General features: G+C 59.9%; 1 protein-coding gene across 1 annotated transcript; it reads left to right on the forward strand.

The window, feature by feature from the left end:
* The first annotated feature begins 13,560 nt into the window (after window positions 1–13,560).
* On the forward strand, window positions 13,561–17,576 carry LOC123447587. The gene is made up of 2 exons (XM_045124196.1): window positions 13,561–14,805; window positions 15,376–17,576. Exons 1-2 carry the CDS (start codon window positions 13,622–13,624, stop codon window positions 17,504–17,506), a joined length of 3,315 nt encoding a protein of 1,104 aa, XP_044980131.1. The 5' UTR covers window positions 13,561–13,621; the 3' UTR covers window positions 17,507–17,576.
* Window positions 17,577–18,515: the final 939 nt, after the last annotated feature.

The following is an 18,515-nucleotide window of genomic DNA, read 5'->3' on the forward strand; positions in this document are numbered from 1 at the left end:
AGCTTCGCCGCCACCTGCATCAACAAGTCTTCCGGCAGCGCCGTGAGTAACATTGCCCGCGCCGTCTTGCACTTCCCGGCGTCCACCGCCGCTCCGTCCGCCGGCAGCACCACGCCCCACAGCCCCCAGCATCAAGGATCGCCTCCACCTTGATTGCCCAGGAGGTGTAGCCCGTCGGTACCAGCGGCGGGAGATGCATCGAACCCGACGCACCGCCGCCCCCGTACGGGACTATCGACATAGCCCCCGACGCCTGATGTCACCTTGCTCCCATACCAATTGTTGGCGCAACTCTCTCTCTCTCGTGTGGCTAGAGGTAGAAGAAGAACTAGATACAACAGTGAGCTTACCCGGCGCTCAAACGCCCACGCGCACAAACGCCTCTTTCCACTATCCAACTCTCTGGCCGCATCTACAAGCAGTACAGGGGATGTTTTATACGCAGTGAGCACACGCACTACTGCGCTCCACTACTCCATGCACCCGTGATCCGCTAAGCCCGGCCACGCGCACGGCGTGCTCCTGCACGCACGACGCGGCTGCCTCCAACGGCCCCTGCTGCATGCACTAACAAACTTGGAGACTAACACAAACCAACACTGACATAAGCATGGACTCATGCACCTAGAGCTGCCCGCACGCTCGCCACGCTCCCGCACGTCCCGCGCGCACCCGACGCGCCCGACGAGCCCGACCGCACCGGTGCGTCCCGCACGTCCCGCGCGCACCCGACGCGCACGACGAGCCCGACCGTACCAGTCGCCGTGGCTTATTGCAACACACACCCCCTAAGCCACGGCTTAGAGAAGTCCATCGTAGTCGACGTTGGCGTCGGCCAGGAGAGCCTGCTCCGTCGCCGGTCCTTTCCGCAGCTGCGGGCACTCGCGCCGGAAGTGGCCGTGCTCCCCGCATTTGTAGCAGCGTCCACGACGCTTCCCTCCGTTGCCCGATGTTGTGCTCGCTGCACCGTCGTCTTCGTGGTCGCCGAAGCCGCGCCCGCCCTGCTGTCTTCGTCGCGTCGCCCACTGAGCCACCGTGAGCAGCAGGTGTTCGTCGCTCACGCCGCCGCTGACCTGGGTGCGCCGCCGCGTCCGTTCCTCGAACGCCTTCAGCCGCCCTAGCGCCTCCTTGAACGCCATCGCTTCCACATCACAGAACTGCTCGATGCCGGCCACCGCGGCGTACAGCCGGTCCGGCACGGTGTCGAGCAACTTCTTCACCATGGCAGCATCGTCGAGGGTCGCCCCAAGCCCCATGTACCTCGCCGCCATGCCGTAGACCTTCCCGGCGTACGCATCCAGATCGTCGTCGTCGTCCATCCGCAGGCGGTCGAACTCCCGCGCAGCGGTGCCAGACGTGCGGCCTTCACGCGATTGGCGCCGACGAAACGCACCTTGAGGGAGTTCCATACCTCCCTCGCGGTGAGCTTCGCCGCCACCTGCATCAACAAGTCTTCCGACAGCGCCGTGAGTAACATTGCCCGCGCCGTCTTGCACTTCCCGGTGTCCACCGCCGCTCCGTCCGCCGGCTGCACCACGCCCCACAGCCCCCCAGCATCAAGGATCGCCTCCACCTTGATTGCCCAGGAGGTGTAGCCCGTCGGTACCAGCGGCGGGAGATGCATCGAACCCGACGCACCGCCGCCCCCGTACGGGACTATCGACATAGCCCCCGGCGCCTGATGTCACCTTGCTCCCATACTAATTGTTGGCGCAACTCTCTCTCTCTCGTGTGGCTAGAGGTAGAAGAAGAACTAGATACAACAGTGAGTTTTCCCGGCGCTCAAACGCCCAGGCGCACAAACGCCTCTTTCCACTATCCAACTCTCTGGCCGCATCTACAAGCAGTAAGGGGATGTTTTATACGCAGTGAGCACACGCACTACTGCGCTCCACTACTCCATGCACCCGTGATCCGCTAAGCCCGGCCACGCGCACGGCGCGCTCCTGCACGCACGACGCGGCTGCCTCCAACGGCCCCATGCTGCATGCATTAACAAACTTGGAGACTAACACAAACCAACACTGACATAAGCATGGACTCATGCACCTAGAGCTGCCCGCACGCTCGCCACGCTCCCGCACGTCCCGCGCGCACCCGACGCGCCCGACGAGCCCGACCGCACCGGTGCGTCCAGCACGTCCCGCGCGCACCCGACGCGCACGACGAGCCCGACCGTACCAGTCGTCGTGGCTTATTGCAACACACACCCCCTAAGCCACGGCTTAGAGAAGTCCATCGTAGTCGACGTTGGCGTCGGCCAGGAGAGCCTGCTCCGTCGCCGGTCCTTTCCGCAGCTGCGGGCACTCGCGCCGGAAGTGACCGTGCTCCCCGCATTTGTAGCAGCGTCCACGACGCTTCCCTCCGTTGCCCGATGTTATGCTCGCCGCACCATCGTCTTCGTGATCGCCGAAGCCGCGCCCGCCCTGCTGTCTCCGTCGCGCCGCCCACTGAGCCGCCGTCAGCAGCAGGTGTTCGCCGCTCGCCCCGCCGCTGACCTGTGTGCCCCGCCGCGTACGTTCCTCGAACGCCTTCAGCCGCCCTAGCGCCTCCTCGAACGCCATCGCTTCCACATCGCAGAACTGCTCGATGCCGGCCACCGCGGCGTACAGCCGGTCCGGCACGGTGTCGAGCAACTTCTTCACCATGGCAGCATCGTCGAGGGTCGCCCCAAGCCCCATGTACCTCGCCGCCATGCCGTAGACCTTCCCGGCGTACGCATCCAGATCGTCGTCGTCGTCCATCCGCAGGCGGTCGAACTCCCCGCGCACTGATGCCAGCCGTGCGGCCTTCACGCGATTGGCGCCGACGAAACGCACCTTGAGGGAGTCCCATACCTCCCTCGCGGTGAGCTTCGCCGCCACCTGCATCAACAAGTCTTCCGGCAGCGCCGTGAGTAACATTGCCCGCGCCGTCTTGCACTTCCCGGCGTCCACCGCCGCTCCGTCCGCCGGCAGCACCACGCCCCACAGCCCCCAGCATCAAGGATCGCCTCCACCTTGATTGCCCAGGAGGTGTAGCCCGTCGGTACCAGCGGCGGGAGATGCATCGAACCCGACGCACCGCCGCCCCCGTACGGGACTATTGACATAGCCCCCGGCTCCTGATGTCACCTTGCTCCCATACCAATTGTTGGCGCAACTCTCTCTCTCTCGTGTGGCTAGAGGTAGAAGAAGAACTAGATACAACAGTGAGCTTTCCCGGCGCTCAAACGCCCAGGCGCACAAACGCCTCTTTCCACTATCCAACTCTCTGGCCGCATCTACAAGCAATACAGGGGATGTTTTATACGCAGTGAGCACACGCACTACTGCGCTCCACTACTCCATGCACCCGTGATCCGCTAAGCCCGGCCACGCGCACGGCGTGCTCCTGCACGCACGACGCGGCTGCCTCCAACGGCCCCTGCTGCATGCACTAACAAACTTGGAGACTAACACAAACCAACACTGACATAAGCATGGACTCATGCACCTAGAGCTGCCCGCACGCTCGCCACACTCCCGCACGTCCCGCGCGCACCCGACGCGCCCGACGAGCCCGACCGCACCGGTGCGTCCCGCACGTCCCGCGCGCACCCGACGCGCACGACGAGCCCGACTGTACCAGTCGTCGTGGCTTATTGCAACACACACCCCCTAAGCCACGGCTTAGAGAAGTCCATCGTAGTCGACGTTGGCGTCGGCCAGGAGAGCCTGCTCCGTCGCCGGTCCTTTCCGCAGCTGCGGGCACTCGCGCCGGAAGTGGCCGTGCTCCCCGCATTTGTAGCAGCGTCCACGACGCTTCCCTCCGTTGCCCGATGTTGTGCTCGCTGCACCGTCGTCTTCGTGGTCGCCGAAGCCGCGCCCGCCCTGCTGTCTCCGTCGCATCGCCCACTGAGCCGCCGTGAGCAGCAGGTGTTCGCCGCTCGCCCCGCCGCTGACCTGTGTGCGCCGCCGCGTCCGTTCCTCGAACGCCTTCAGCCGCCCTAGCGCCTCCTCGAACGCCATCGCTTCCACATCGCAGAACTGCTCGATGCCGGCCACCGCGGCGTACAGCCGGTCCGGCACGGTGTCGAGCAACTTCTTCACCATGGCAGCATCGTCGAGGGTCGCCCAAGCCCCATGTACCTCGCCGCCATGCCGTAGACCTTCCCGGCGTACGCATCCAGATCGTCGTCGTCGTCCATCCGCAGGCGGTCGAACTCCCCGCGCAGTGATGCCAGCCGTGCGGCCTTCACGCGATTGGCGCCGACGAAACGCACCTTGAGGGAGTCCCATACCTCCCTCGCGGTGAGCTTCGCCGCCACCTGCATCAACAAGTCTTCCGGCAGCGCCGTGATTAACATTGCCCGCGCCGTCTTGCACTTCCCGGCGTCCACTGCCGCTCCGTCCGCCGGCTGCACCACGCCCCACAGCCCCCAGCATCAAGGATCGCCTCCACCTTGATTGCCCAGGAGGTGTAGCCCGTCGGTACCAGCGGCGGGAGATGCATCGAACCCGACGCACCGCCGCCCCCGTACGGGACTATCGACATAGCCCCCGGCGCCTGATGTCACCTTGCTCCCATACTAATTGTTGGCGCAACTCTCTCTCTCTCTCTCGTGTGGCTAGAGGTAGAAGAAGAACTAGATACAACAGTGAGTTTTCCCGGCGCTCAAACGCCCAGGCGCACAAACGCCTCTTTCCACTATCCAACTCTCTGGCCGCATCTACAAGCAGTACAGGGGATGTTTTATACGCAGTGAGCACACGCACTACTGCGCTCCACTACTCCATGCACCCGTGATCCGCTAAGCCCGGCCACGCGCACGGCGCGCTCCTGCACGCACGACGCGGCTGCCTCCAACGGCCCCTGCTGCATGCACTAACAAACTTGGAGACTAACACAAACCAACACTGACATAAGCATGGACTCATGCACCTAGAGCTGCCCGCACGCTCGCCACGCTCCCGCACGTCCCGCGCGCACCCGACGCGCCCGACGAGCCCGACCGCACCGGTGCGTCCCGCACGTCCCGCGCGCACCCGACGCGCACGACGAGCCCGACCGTACCAGTCGTCGTGGCTTATTGCAACACACACCCCCTAAGCCACGGCTTAGAGAAGTCCATCGTAGTCCACGTTGGCGTCGGCCAGGAGAGCCTGCTCCGTCGCCGGTCCTTTCCGCAGCTGCGGGCACTCGCGCCGGAAGTGGCCGTGCTCCCCGCATTTGTAGCAGCGTCCACGATGCTTCCCTCCGTTGCCCGATGTTGTGCTCGCCGCACCATCGTCTTCGTGGTCGCCGAAGCCGCGCCCGCCCTGCTGTCTCCGTCGCGCCGCCCACTGAGCCGCCGTGAGCAGCAGGTGTTCGCCGCTCGCCCCGCCGCTGACCTGTGTGCACCGCCGCGTACGTTCCTCGAACGCCTTCAGCCGCCCTAGCGCCTCCTCGAACGCCATCGCTTCCACATCGCAGAACTGCTCGATGCCGGCCACCGCGGCGTACAGCCGGTCCGGCACGGTGTCGAGCAACTTCTTCACCATGGCAGCATCGTCGAGGGTCGCCCCAAGCCCCATGTACCTCGCCGCCATGCCGTAGACCTTCCCGGCGTACGCATCCAGATCGTCGTCGTCGTCCATCCGCAGGCGGTCGAACTCCCCGCGCACTAATGCCAGCCGTGCGGCCTTCACGCGATTGGCGCCGACGAAACGCACCTTGAGGGAGTCCCATACCTCCCTCGCGGTGAGCTTCGCCGCCACCTGCATCAACAAGTCTTCCGGCAGCGCCGTGAGTAACATTGCCCGCGCCGTCTTGCACTTCCCGGCGTCCACCGCCGCTCCGTCCGCCGGCAGCACCACGCCCCACAGCCCCCAGCATCAAGGATCGCCTCCACCTTGATTGCCCAGGAGGTGTAGCCCGTCGGTACCAGCGGCGGGAGATGCATCGAACCCGACGCACCGCCGCCCCCGTACGGGACTATCGACATAGCCCCCGACGCCTGATGTCACCTTGCTCCCATACCAATTGTTGGCGCAACTCTCTCTCTCTCGTGTGGCTAGAGGTAGAAGAAGAACTAGATACAACAGTGAGCTTACCCGGCGCTCAAACGCCCACGCGCACAAACGCCTCTTTCCACTATCCAACTCTCTGGCCGCATCTACAAGCAGTACAGGGGATGTTTTATACGCAGTGAGCACACGCACTACTGCGCTCCACTACTCCATGCACCCGTGATCCGCTAAGCCCGGCCACGCGCACGGCGTGCTCCTGCACGCACGACGCGGCTGCCTCCAACGGCCCCTGCTGCATGCACTAACAAACTTGGAGACTAACACAAACCAACACTGACATAAGCATGGACTCATGCACCTAGAGCTGCCCGCACGCTCGCCACGCTCCCGCACGTCCCGCGCGCACCCGACGCGCCCGACGAGCCCGACCGCACCGGTGCGTCCCGCACGTCCCGCGCGCACCCGACGCGCACGACGAGCCCGACCGTACCAGTCGCCGTGGCTTATTGCAACACACACCCCCTAAGCCACGGCTTAGAGAAGTCCATCGTAGTCGACGTTGGCGTCGGCCAGGAGAGCCTGCTCCGTCGCCGGTCCTTTCCGCAGCTGCGGGCACTCGCGCCGGAAGTGGCCGTGCTCCCCGCATTTGTAGCAGCGTCCACGACGCTTCCCTCCGTTGCCCGATGTTGTGCTCGCTGCACCGTCGTCTTCGTGGTCGCCGAAGCCGCGCCCGCCCTGCTGTCTTCGTCGCGTCGCCCACTGAGCCGCCGTGAGCAGCAGGTGTTCGCCGCTCGCCCCGCCGCTGACCTGTGTGCGCCGCCGCGTCCGTTCCTCGAACGCCTTCAGCCGCCCTAGCGCCTCCTCGAACGCCATCGCTTCCACATCGCAGAACTGCTCGATGCCGGCCACCGCGGCGTACAGCCGGTCCGGCACGGTGTTGAGCAATTCTTCACCATGGCAGCATCGTCGAGGGTCGCCCAAGCCCCATGTACCTCGCCGCCATGCCGTAGACCTTCCCGGCGTACGCATCCAGATCGTCCTCGTCGTCCATCCGCAGGCGGTCGAACTCCCCGCGCAGCGATGCCAGCCGTGCGGCCTTCACGCGATTGGCGCCGACGAAACGCACCTTGAGGGAGTCCCATACCTCCCTCGCGGTGAGCTTCGCCGCCACCTGCATCAACAAGTCTTCCGGCAGTGCCGTGAGTAACAATGCCCGCGCCGTCTTGCACTTCCCGGCGTCCACCGCCGCTCCGTCCGCCGGCTGCACCACGCCCCACAGCCCCCCAGCATCAAGGATCGCCTTCACCTTGATTGCCCAGGAGGTGTAGCCCGTCGGTACCAGCGGCGGGAGATGCATCGAACCCGACGCACCGCCGCCCCCGTACGGGACTATCGACATAGCCCCCGGCGCCTGATGTCACCTTGCTCCCATACCAATTGTTGGCGCAACTCTCTCTCTCTCGTGTGGCTAGAGGTAGAAGAAGAACTAGATACAACAGTGAGCTTTCCCGGCGCTCAAACGCCCAGGCGCACAAACGCCTCTTTCCACTATCCAACTCTCTGGCCGCATCTACAAGCAGTACAGGGGATGTTTTATACGCAGTGAGCACACGCACTACTGCGCTCCACTACTCCATGCACCCGTGATCCGCTAAGCCCGGCCACGCGCACGGCGTGCTCCTGCACGCACGACGCGGCTGCCTCCAACGGCCCCTGCTGCATGCACTAACAAACTTGGAGACTAACACAAACCAACACTGACATAAGCATGGACTCATGCACCTAGAGCTGCCCGCACGCTCGCCACGCTCCCGCACGTCCCGCGCGCACCCGACGCGCCCGACGAGCCCGACCGCACCGGTGCGTCCCGCACGTCCCGCGCGCACCCGACGCGCACGACGAGCCCGACCATACCAGTCGCCGTGGCTTATTGCAACACACACCCCCTAAGCCACGGCTTAGAGAAGTCCATCGTAGTCGACGTTGGCGTCGGCCAGGAGAGCCTGCTCCGTCGCCGGTCCTTTCCGCAGCTGCGGGCACTCGCGCCGGAAGTGGCCGTGCTCCCCGCATTTGTAGCAGCGTCCACGATGCTTCCCTCCGTTGCCCGATGTTGTGCTCGCCGCACCGTCGTCTTCGTGGTCGCCGAAGCCGCGCCCGCCCTGCTGTCTCCGCCGCGCCGCCCACTGAGCCACCGTGAGCAGCAGGTGTTCGCCGCTCGCCCCGCCGCTGACCTGGGTGCGCCGCCGCGTCCGTTCCTCGAACGCCTTCAGCCGCCCTAGCGCCTCCTCGAACGCCATCGCTTCCACATCGCAGAACTGCTCGATGCCGGCCACCGCGGCGTACAGCCGGTCCGGCACGGTGTCGAGCAACTTCTTCACCATGGCAGCATCGTCGAGGGTCGCCCCAAGCCCCATGTACCTCGCCGCCATGCCGTAGACCTTCCCGGCGTACGCATCCAGATCGTCGTCGTCGTCCATCCGCAGGCGGTCGAACTCCCCGCGCAGCGATGCCGGTCGTGCGGCCTTCACGCGATTGGCGCCGACGAAACGCACCTTGAGGGAGTCCCATACCTCCCTCGCGGTGAGCTTCGCCGCCACCTGCATCAACAAGTCTTCCGGCAGCGCCGTGAGTAACATTGCCCGCGCCGTCTTGCACTTCCCGGCGTCCACCGCCGCTCCGTCCGCCGGCAGCACCACGCCCCACAGCCCCCAGCATCAAGGATCGCCTCCACCTTGATTGCCCAGGAGGTGTAGCCCGTCGGTACCAGCGGCGGGAGATGCATCGAACCCGACGCACCGCCGCCCCCGTACGGGACTATTGACATAGCCCCCGGCTCCTGATGTCACCTTGCTCCCATACCAATTGTTGGCGCAACTATCTCTCTCTCGTGTGGCTAGAGGTAGAAGAAGAACTAGATACAACAGTGAGCTTTCCCGGCGCTCAAACGCCCAGGCGCACAAACGCCTCTTTCCACTATCCAACTCTCTGGCCGCATCTACAAGCAATACAGGGGATGTTTTATACGCAGTGAGCACACGCACTACTGCGCTCCACTACTCCATGCACCCGTGATCCGCTAAGCCCGGCCACGCGCACGGCGTGCTCCTGCACGCACGACGCGGCTGCCTCCAACGGCCCCTGCTGCATGCACTAACAAACTTGGAGACTAACACAAACCAACACTGACATAAGCATGGACTCATGCACCTAGAGCTGCCCGCACGCTCGCCACACTCCCGCACGTCCCGCGCGCACCCGACGCGCCCGACGAGCCCGACCGCACCGGTGCGTCCCGCACGTCCCGCGCGCACCCGACGCGCACGACGAGCCCGACTGTACCAGTCGCCGTGGCTTATTGCAACACACACCCCCTAAGCCACGGCTTAGAGAAGTCCATCGTAGTCGACGTTGGCGTCGGCCAGGAGAGCCTGCTCCGTCGCCGGTCCTTTCCGCAGCTGCGGGCACTCGCGCCGGAAGTGGCCGTGCTCCCCGCATTTGTAGCAGCGTCCACGACGCTTCCCTCCGTTGCCCGATGTTGTGCTCGCTGCACCGTCGTCTTCGTGGTCGCCGAAGCCGCGCCCGCCCTGCTGTCTCCGTCGCATCGCCCACTGAGCCGCCGTGAGCAGCAGGTGTTCGCCGCTCGCCCCGCCGCTGACCTGTGTGCGCCGCCGCGTCCGTTCCTCGAACGCCTTCAGCCGCCCTAGCGCCTCCTCGAACGCCATCGCTTCCACATCGCAGAACTGCTCGATGCCGGCCACCGCGGCGTACAGCCGGTCCGGCACGGTGTTGAGCAACTTCTTCACCATGGCAGCATCGTCGAGGGTCGCCCAAGCCCCATGTACCTCGCCGCCATGCCGTAGACCTTCCCGGCGTACGCATCCAGATCGTCCTCGTCGTCCATCCGCAGGCGGTCGAACTCCCCGCGCAGCGATGCCAGCCGTGCGGCCTTCACGCGATTGGCGCCGACGAAACGCACCTTGAGGGAGTCCCATACCTCCCTCGCGGTGAGCTTCGCCGCCACCTGCATCAACAAGTCTTCCGGCAGTGCCGTGAGTAACAATGCCCGCGCCGTCTTGCACTTCCCGGCGTCCACCGCCGCTCCGTCCGCCGGCTGCACCACGCCCCACAGCCCCCCAGCATCAAGGATCGCCTTCACCTTGATTGCCCAGGAGGTGTAGCCCGTCGGTACCAGCGGCGGGAGATGCATCGAACCCGACGCACCGCCGCCCCCGTACGGGACTATCGACATAGCCGCCGACGCCTGATGTCACCTTGCTCCGATACCAATTGTTGGCGCAACTCTCTCTCTCGTGTGGCTAGAGGTAGAAGAAGAACTAGATACAACAGTGAGCTTTCCCGGCGCTCAAACGCCCAGGCGCACAAACGCCTCTTTCCACTATCCAACTCTCTGGCCGCATCTACAAGCAGTACAGGGGATGTTTTGTACGCAGTGAGCACACGCACTACTGCGCTCCACTACTCCACGCACCCGTGATCCGCTAAGCCCGGCCACGCGCACGGCGCGCTCCTGCACGCACGACGCTGCTGCCTCCAACGGCCCCTGCTGCATGCACTAACAAACTTGGAGACTAACACAAACCAACACTGACATAAGCATGGACTCATGCACCTAGAGCTGCCCGCACGCTCCCACGCTCCCGCACGTCCCGCGCGCACCCGACGCGCCCGACGAGCCCGACCGCACCAGTGCGTCCCGCACGTCCCGCGCGCACCCGACACACCCGACGAGCCCGACCGTACCAGTCGCCGTGGCTTATTCCAACACTGGCCTAGTCTTCATCGAAGATATCCACTATCTCGTGCCCGGCGACGGGTACATGCGCAGGAGCCGTAGCTCCGGATCCTGTGGCTCCTCCCGCTGCTCCGCCTCCGCCTCCGTTTTCACGTCGAGTTCGGCGAAAAGTGCGTCAGTCGTCTCTTGCTCTTGCCGGCTAAAGCGTGGGTTAGCCTTCATATAGGCATCATCCTGGATGGACTCCAGGATGACCTGCTGCTCCGTCATCTCATCCGTTTGGGTGACGGCGAACTCTGCCTCCTCATGCTCCATGTTAAAGCCCGAAGATGGTGGCAACTCTCATGCTCCGGCTACTCCACCTCCTTGTTGTCCTTCGGATCCGCCGACTCCATCGTAGCCGGCTGCTGCTCCTCTCCCTCCTCCTCCTCCCCGTTCATCTCTCGCGAGTCCGGAGGCAGTCCGACAGCGATGCGGGAGGCACGCCTCGTTTGGATCCCTTGCTCGATCTGATACCGGCGCGTCGACGTGAGCATAGCAGAACCATGGTGAAGCCGGAGAGCATTGGAAGAGAGCGTCGGAGCAGGAGAGAGGAGGTGGATGGGCTCAGGCTGGTGGCACGGAGAGGGAGGAGGTGGATGGGCTAGGGTTAGGGAACGTCAACCGGCTTAAGTAATCGGGTTTGGCCTCGGGCGGCGAGCCAGACCGTCGTTTACATCCTCACCTGAGGGGATGTCCGTCGGGCCGTCGGATTTCTGGATGATTCCTGGTGGGCCCCTGACTTTCTCTGTGAGTTCAAGTTGGACAGCAGGACAACATATTGCAGACTGGGAACATGGTGAGAAGAGATGCAAATTTATGTAACTTATGTACAACTACGTTTGTTAATCTCCTTCTCAGTTCTTCCTTTTTCTCTTGTGACTTATGTTCATCATCAGTGATACAAGTTACAACTCTCCAAGACATTGACGACGCGTTTGGTTCGGCAGAAAAGTCATAGCTTCCGAATCCAGCGCTTTATGAAACTGTGTCCAACGTTTGGTAGGCAGACCACATATTAGAGCATCTCTAGGAGATCTCGTATAATGCCGATCCGCAAAAGCCGTGTACATTTCGTGAAAAACGGATTTTACGGGTCGGTGCGTGTGTGGACAGAGGTAGACCTTCAGAAGGGACCCATATGGAAGCATATTCGCAGAAGATGCTAATATATTGGTCGTCAATGCGGGGGTTGTTTGGGCGCCACTGCATCGAGCCGCAAACCGAAAAATCACGCAATAAAGCATAGTTGGAATTTGACATTGATTCCGGCAAATGAATTCGAATTTAAAGAATAAAGCATAGTTTGGGCGTGAAACGAGAGCATAGTTTGAAGGACGAACGCAAAAGGACTTCATCCATCCTCGTTCTTCAGTCTGCATCATCGAGTTCACTGCCGCCCCCGAATCCGCCGTCTCCCCCGAATCCATCGCCTGCACTTGTTCCTACGCCGGCACTTGTCCCTACTCCGGCACCGAAATCATCGGTTCCGATTCCCGAGGAGAAACCATCGCGACCATTGTAACACGCAAGCATCCTCCTCTTCAAGATTTCTCTCCTTGTCATATCATGCCATTCTTTGCTGATGTCGTTCATGTCATTGCGGTTCAAATTCATGATCATGTTCTCTTCGGCAAGAAGGTTGGCCATGGTTTTGTTCTCAGCGGCACGTGCTTTTCGCTCCTCAACTTCCTTGAACAATTTCCACCTCTCTTGCTTCTCTCGTGCCTTCTTCTCGGCCAACTCTATCTTTGCATTCAAAGACTTCACTAGCAATAACTCGTTTGATTGCAACATGTAATCTATCTTGTCCCGCAAGGTCGATGCTTCCCGTTCCCTTTTGATCTTCTCCTTAGTCTTTTTTGTCACCGTCGGGCTTGTTCAAGTTTTTCGGGCCATCATCATCGTCATCTTCATCCATTTCCGTAAGTGAATCTCTCTTCGGTGGGGATTCTCTGTAAATCAACACCCATTTATCGCAGTTTTTGAGCAATTCCGAACAATACTCTAGTTTAAAAAATCTTCGTTCGGAAGCATCCATGTCTTTGTACCGTTGTTGGACAATTTTTTCCTACACAATAAAAACATCAAACTAATGAAACCATTGTACATTATGTAAACTAATAGAACCATTTGATTGCAATCAACTCACATAGTCGGATTTGACAGTTCCACTTGGAGGAGCATTGTGAACTTGTTCCAAGCAAGCTGCCCAGCGGCTACAAGTCGGCTTGATCACGTTCCAACGACCTTGGAGTGACCGAAAGGTCCGCCCTATCCTGCTAGGATACTTGGCCATCAATTGAAAGTACTGATCTTCAATTCTTTGCCAATAGGTCTTGATGGTTTGAGAGACACCCGTGCAAGGATCCATAGTGATATTTTGGCTATTGTCTCGAAATCGAAGTCATCCGGTGTGGTCTCACTTGCTACTTGCTGGCCTGGCAAGACAATATGTCTTGGCCTTGACCAGGACGACAGTGCGTCGCGTGCAGTCATCCCGGCTCGTTCCTCGGTTGCTGTCATGAGTGTGATGCCAATGGAAAAAGAAAGAGAGAAACAAGTTAGGTACAAGGACCGGGGGCCAATCAAAGAGAGAGCTTCGTCTGAGTGAGCATCACATTCTTTGCACAGAGGGAGGGAGGGAGGTATCCATGGGGATGGAATACTCAGCAATGGATATATTATTAGCTACGAGATGTGTAAGCAACGTGTGTGTGCCTTTCAGTGATATTCGTTTCCAAAAGAAGACGCCTACGGGCACTCCATGGGCATTATTCTTCTTCTTCGTCCTGTCCTGGAGACGGCGGGCCGGACTGGACCGGATCACTATATAATAGGAGTACTCCTACGTGTATATATGCTGCTCCGATTGTGGGCAGGGGTGAGGTATACTGCTCCCGATCGACCGGGAATCATGGCGATGGAGCCGACAGAGGACATCGAGTTCCTCTGGAAGTGGCGCAAGTACCTGCTGCTGCTCGCCACGCTGGTCGCCAGCGTCACCTACGGCGCCGGCCTCAACCCGCCGGGTGGCGTGTGGTCCGACGACCAGAAGGGAGGCAGCAGCAGCAACGCCCGACAACACCGCGTTGAGCCGCCGGCGCCGCTCCTTCCCGCGGCGCCGGCGCCGGCGGTCTACCCGTTCCGCGTCGGCGATCCCGTGCTGGTGTCGACCTACTCCCGCCGCTACACCGCCTTCTTCTACTGCAACGCCGCCGCCTTCGTCGCGTCCCTGGTCACCATCATGTTCCTGCTGGACCGGCGCATCAGCGGCAACCGCGTCGGGCTCACCGTGCTCCGCTCCGCCATGCTGCTCGACCTACTCGCCCTCATGGCCGCCTTCGCCGCGGGGAGCTGCCGCAGCATTTCAGGGTCCATCTACGTCTCCGCGCTCTTCGTCGTCGTCTTCGCCTACGTCGCCCTCCACCTCGTCGTGGCCTCCGCCTCCTCCCGTTCGTGTCTAGGGCTTTTCGCCTGCGGCGAAACTTCCTGTCTGGTGCTGTTCAGGAGGAAAGCGCCGGCGGCGGGCGCGGACGCCGAGGAGGACAAGTACGTCAAGGAGCGGCGCAAGTTCCTGCTGCTGCTCGCCACCTTCGCGACGCCGCTGACGTACGCCGCGGGGCTGACGCCGCCGGGTGGTTTCTGGAGCAAGAACAGGGACGAGCACCGCGCCGGCGCCCCGCTGCTGCACGACGGGCGCTACAAGATCCGCTACCACGCATTCTTCTACGCCAACGCCAACTCCTTCGTCGCCTCCCTCGCCATCATCATGCTGCTCATGAGCCGGACGCTGAGCGGCCGCCTCGCACGATCGAACGCGCTGCTGGTCTGCGTTCTGGTGGAGCTGCTGGGCCTCATGGCCGCCTACGCCGCCGGGAGCTGCAGGTGGCTCACCACCACCGTGTACATCGTCTGCCTCGTCGGCGTGGTGTTCCTGTACATCGTGCTCCAGGTGGTCATCGCAGGGTACACCATGGGCACATTCAAGCAATGGGGGCAAGCCATCTGCCGCCTACTGACCTGCGCCAACCTTCAGGACCCGTACGTAATTCACACACACACTCTCCCTCGCCCGTCAGCATTTTTACATAACTATTGCTCCATCCGTCTTAAAATAAATGTCTCAAGTTTAGTACTTCCTACGTTTCAAAATAACTGTCTTAAGCTTAATATAACTTTATATTAGCCTTTCCCCATTTTAAAATATAAGACCTTGTAATTATTTCACTATGAACTACTCCCTCTGTAAACTAATATAAGAGTGTTTAGATTACTAAAGTAGTGTTCTAAATGCTTTTATATTAATTTACAGAGGGAATACATAGGATGTATATAGACATATTTTAGAATATAGATTTATTTATTTCCTTTCGTATGTAGTCTATAGTAAAAAATAGTAACGGGGTGAGAGTTCGGGTCTGCTAAATCTTAGTAGATATGCTATATTTGTGAAATATTACCTGTAAATTCATGCAAAAAATACTTTTTAATATTTTTTCGTTTTGCATGTTATTTCATCTGAATAAGATTTGGTGAAGTCTGAGTTGATTGAGATCTAACCACACCTTTATTAATGATGTGAGCTAATTATTGTCGCTTGCATACGTATAGGAAAGAAAGTAAGCCGGCGACTCTATCGGACACGCAGCCGGGCAATGCTAATGCACCGCAAAAAGATGTTGCAAGTAGAATCAACAATGACAATGGGCAGGAAGACAAGGTGGAGGAGTCGCGGTCGCTTGTGCTGCTGCTGGCCACGCTGGCGGCGACGGTGACCTACCAGGCCGGCCTGAGCCCTCCCGGCGGAGTCTGGCCGGCAGGGGATCCGCCGCGCACGGCAGGCGATCCGGTTCTTCACATCATGCACCGCAAGAGGTACCTGGCGTTTTACCACTGCAACACGGCGGCGTTCGTGGCGTCGGTGGTGGTCATCATCATCGTCCAGAGCAAGCAGTTGACCGCCGTCGGGCGTGCCGCGCTCAAGACTGCCATGATACTGGACCTGTTCGGCCTCATGGGCGCCTACGTCGCTGGGAGCTGCCGGGACAACACCACCACCATCTACGTCTCTGCCCTCGCCGTCGCCGTCTTCGCCTACGCCGTCGCCAAGGTCATGGCGTACACAGCTCAGGGCAAGCACAGCTGGGCTACGCGGAAGGCACGAGGTGCGCGCGATAAGCTTGCACGGTTGCTCCACCTTACATCTGACGCTGCGTCGTCGTCCCAGCACCGGCAACAAGGAGAAGCTCAAGGATGGGAGCAAGTTCCGGCTGCTGGTGTTGGCCACCTTCGCGGCGAGTCCTCCGGTAAGGGAGGAGAAGAAGCACAACCACAACGACATCAAGATGTGGCCGGAAGCAAAGTTCCTGGTGCTTCCGGCCACAATCGCGGCCAAGGCATGGAAAGCAGCTGGCTGGCACGGTGGGCGCAAAGCATGTGTGATAAGCTTGCACGATTTCTCCATCTCACCTCCGACAAGACGCCCCAGCAAGAAGCTCAGGGTAGTCCATCTGGCATCCTTCCCTACGACCAGCACCAGAACCAGCCAAGCTCCGAGTCCGAGAGGAAGCGGATTCTTGTTGAAGAAAAGAAAAACTTCGAGAGGAAGCGCAAGTTCTTGCTGCAGCTCGCCATCCTGGCCGCCACCGTCACGTACCAGACCGGGCTCAACCCGCCGGGAGGGTTCTGGACGGAGAACAACGGGGACAAGTTGGTTACTCCCGGAGACCCAATCCTCCTCGACCACTATGGAGTGAGGTACCAGGTCTTCTTCTACTGCAATGCAACGGGGTTCATGGCGTCCGTCACCGTCATTCTGCTCCTGATGAACCAGACCCTGTCCAAGTCGGGCATTCGGAGCAAAGCGCTCCACGTCTGCATCATGATGGGGTTGTTGGGCCTCATGGGTGCCTACGCCGCAGGTAGCTGCCGGCTGCTGCGCACCTCCATCTATGTCTTCGCGCTCGTGGCAGCCGTTGTGGCATTCCTGGTCCTGGAGATCCTCTTCTACGTGTATGCAAACCGCCGCAATTTGTCACAGCAACCATGGGTTCCGCAGTGGCTGCAGACGCTGCTCAAGCCGCTGTCATCAGCGCCGATGAGGTCGGCCGACGAGGATGAAGACACAGAGGTCTTGGCCTCCGGCTCCGAGCGGCTGCAACAACAACAACGACGACGCCGGAAGAACTACACGAAACGTAAGTCCCTGATGTTGCTCGGCATCCTCGCAGCCAGTGTGACGTACCAGGCCGGACTGGCGCCCCCCGGGGGCACGTGGGGCGACGACGATGTGCCGTCGCCGTCGCCATCACAGTCCCAGTTGTTGCCTCCATCACCGTCGGGGGCTTACCTCCCTCATGCCGGCAACCCAATCCTGCTCAACACCAACCCGGAACGGTACCAGGCCTTCTACTACTGCAACGCGACGTCGTTCGTGGCCTCCATCGTCGTCATCCTGCTGGTGCTGCAGCACACCGTGAAGGAGAAGAAGCACAGCGCGCCACTGTGGGCGATGCAGACAGCCGTGGTGCTGGACCTTTTCGGCCTGCTGGGTGCCTACGCCGCCGGCAGTTGCAGGGATTGGGAGACCTCCGCGTACGTCATCGCACTTGTCGCCCTGGTGGTCGTCTTCATCACTATCTACGTCCTGGTGTCGTTAGCCCTGCTGGCCAAGGCCAAAGAGCTCAAGGTGTGGAAATTCTTTTCTGGAAAGAAAGCAAAGGTGTTGAAATATTTTGGATGAAGCAATGACCATGCATGATCAGCCTGTCGCAATACGGTGCCAGTCTTATTAATTATTTCTTTTTTGCTTACACACTTTATTTGGAAATTGTTTTGAGATTATTACCTTGAATTTCCTTTTCAAGGTAATACACACTTTATTGCAATGACCATGAAATTGTTTTGACCACTAAGGTAATACACACTTTATTGCAATGACCATGAAATTGTTTTGACCACTAAGGTAATACACACTTTATTGCAATGACCATGAAATTGTTTTGACCACTAAGGTAATACACACTTTATTGCAATGACCATGAAATTGTTTTGAGGAATTCTCTTTTTCTAATTATTCTCTTGATTTCTGTTGAATAATACACACTATGCATCTCCACTGTGTTTTTTTTCTTGAAAAGGAGGTTAAAAGCGCTGTATCTTCATAAATCGATGCATACACTATACATCTTTAGAAGAATGATGTGATGTAGAAGACCCAACCGTAAGCATATCATTTGATCATGTCACATAGTTTGTTGTTACTGATTTCTTCATATCAAGTATCTGTTCCTAAGATCATAAGGTCATTGCTACTCCCTAACACTACGCACATAAACGGAGTGATCGCAACATAGTAATACTACGCACGGGGCGCTCGATAGGGCAGCTGGTGGCTCACCTTAGCGGGCATAGCACAGGATGTTGGAGGCGTGGGTGGGCAGGCTGGGCCTTGCGCCTAGCTCCAGGAGGCGAGGCAGGTCGGTGGGGCAGCTGAGCCGATCCAGGAGGCTTGTTGGGCCGGGGAGGACGCTGGGCGCTGGCGCTCGCTCCAGCTTGAGCGAGCGTATTGCTGCTATAAACAGAAGAATCTAAATGCGGTCTAATACAAGTCCTAGGATTTAGATCGGACAGTCCGAGATAAATAGGTTAAGGGGTTCACCCGAGAAAAGAATGATGGTTTGGGATATTTCGGGGATGATCCGGACTCAACAGTCATGGTCATTGGGTTCGGGTCCGGGTCCGGGGGGATT

Source organism: Hordeum vulgare, chromosome 4H (genome assembly GCF_904849725.1).
Source record: "Hordeum vulgare subsp. vulgare chromosome 4H, MorexV3_pseudomolecules_assembly, whole genome shotgun sequence".
Classification (NCBI taxonomy): domain Eukaryota; kingdom Viridiplantae; phylum Streptophyta; class Magnoliopsida; order Poales; family Poaceae; genus Hordeum; species Hordeum vulgare.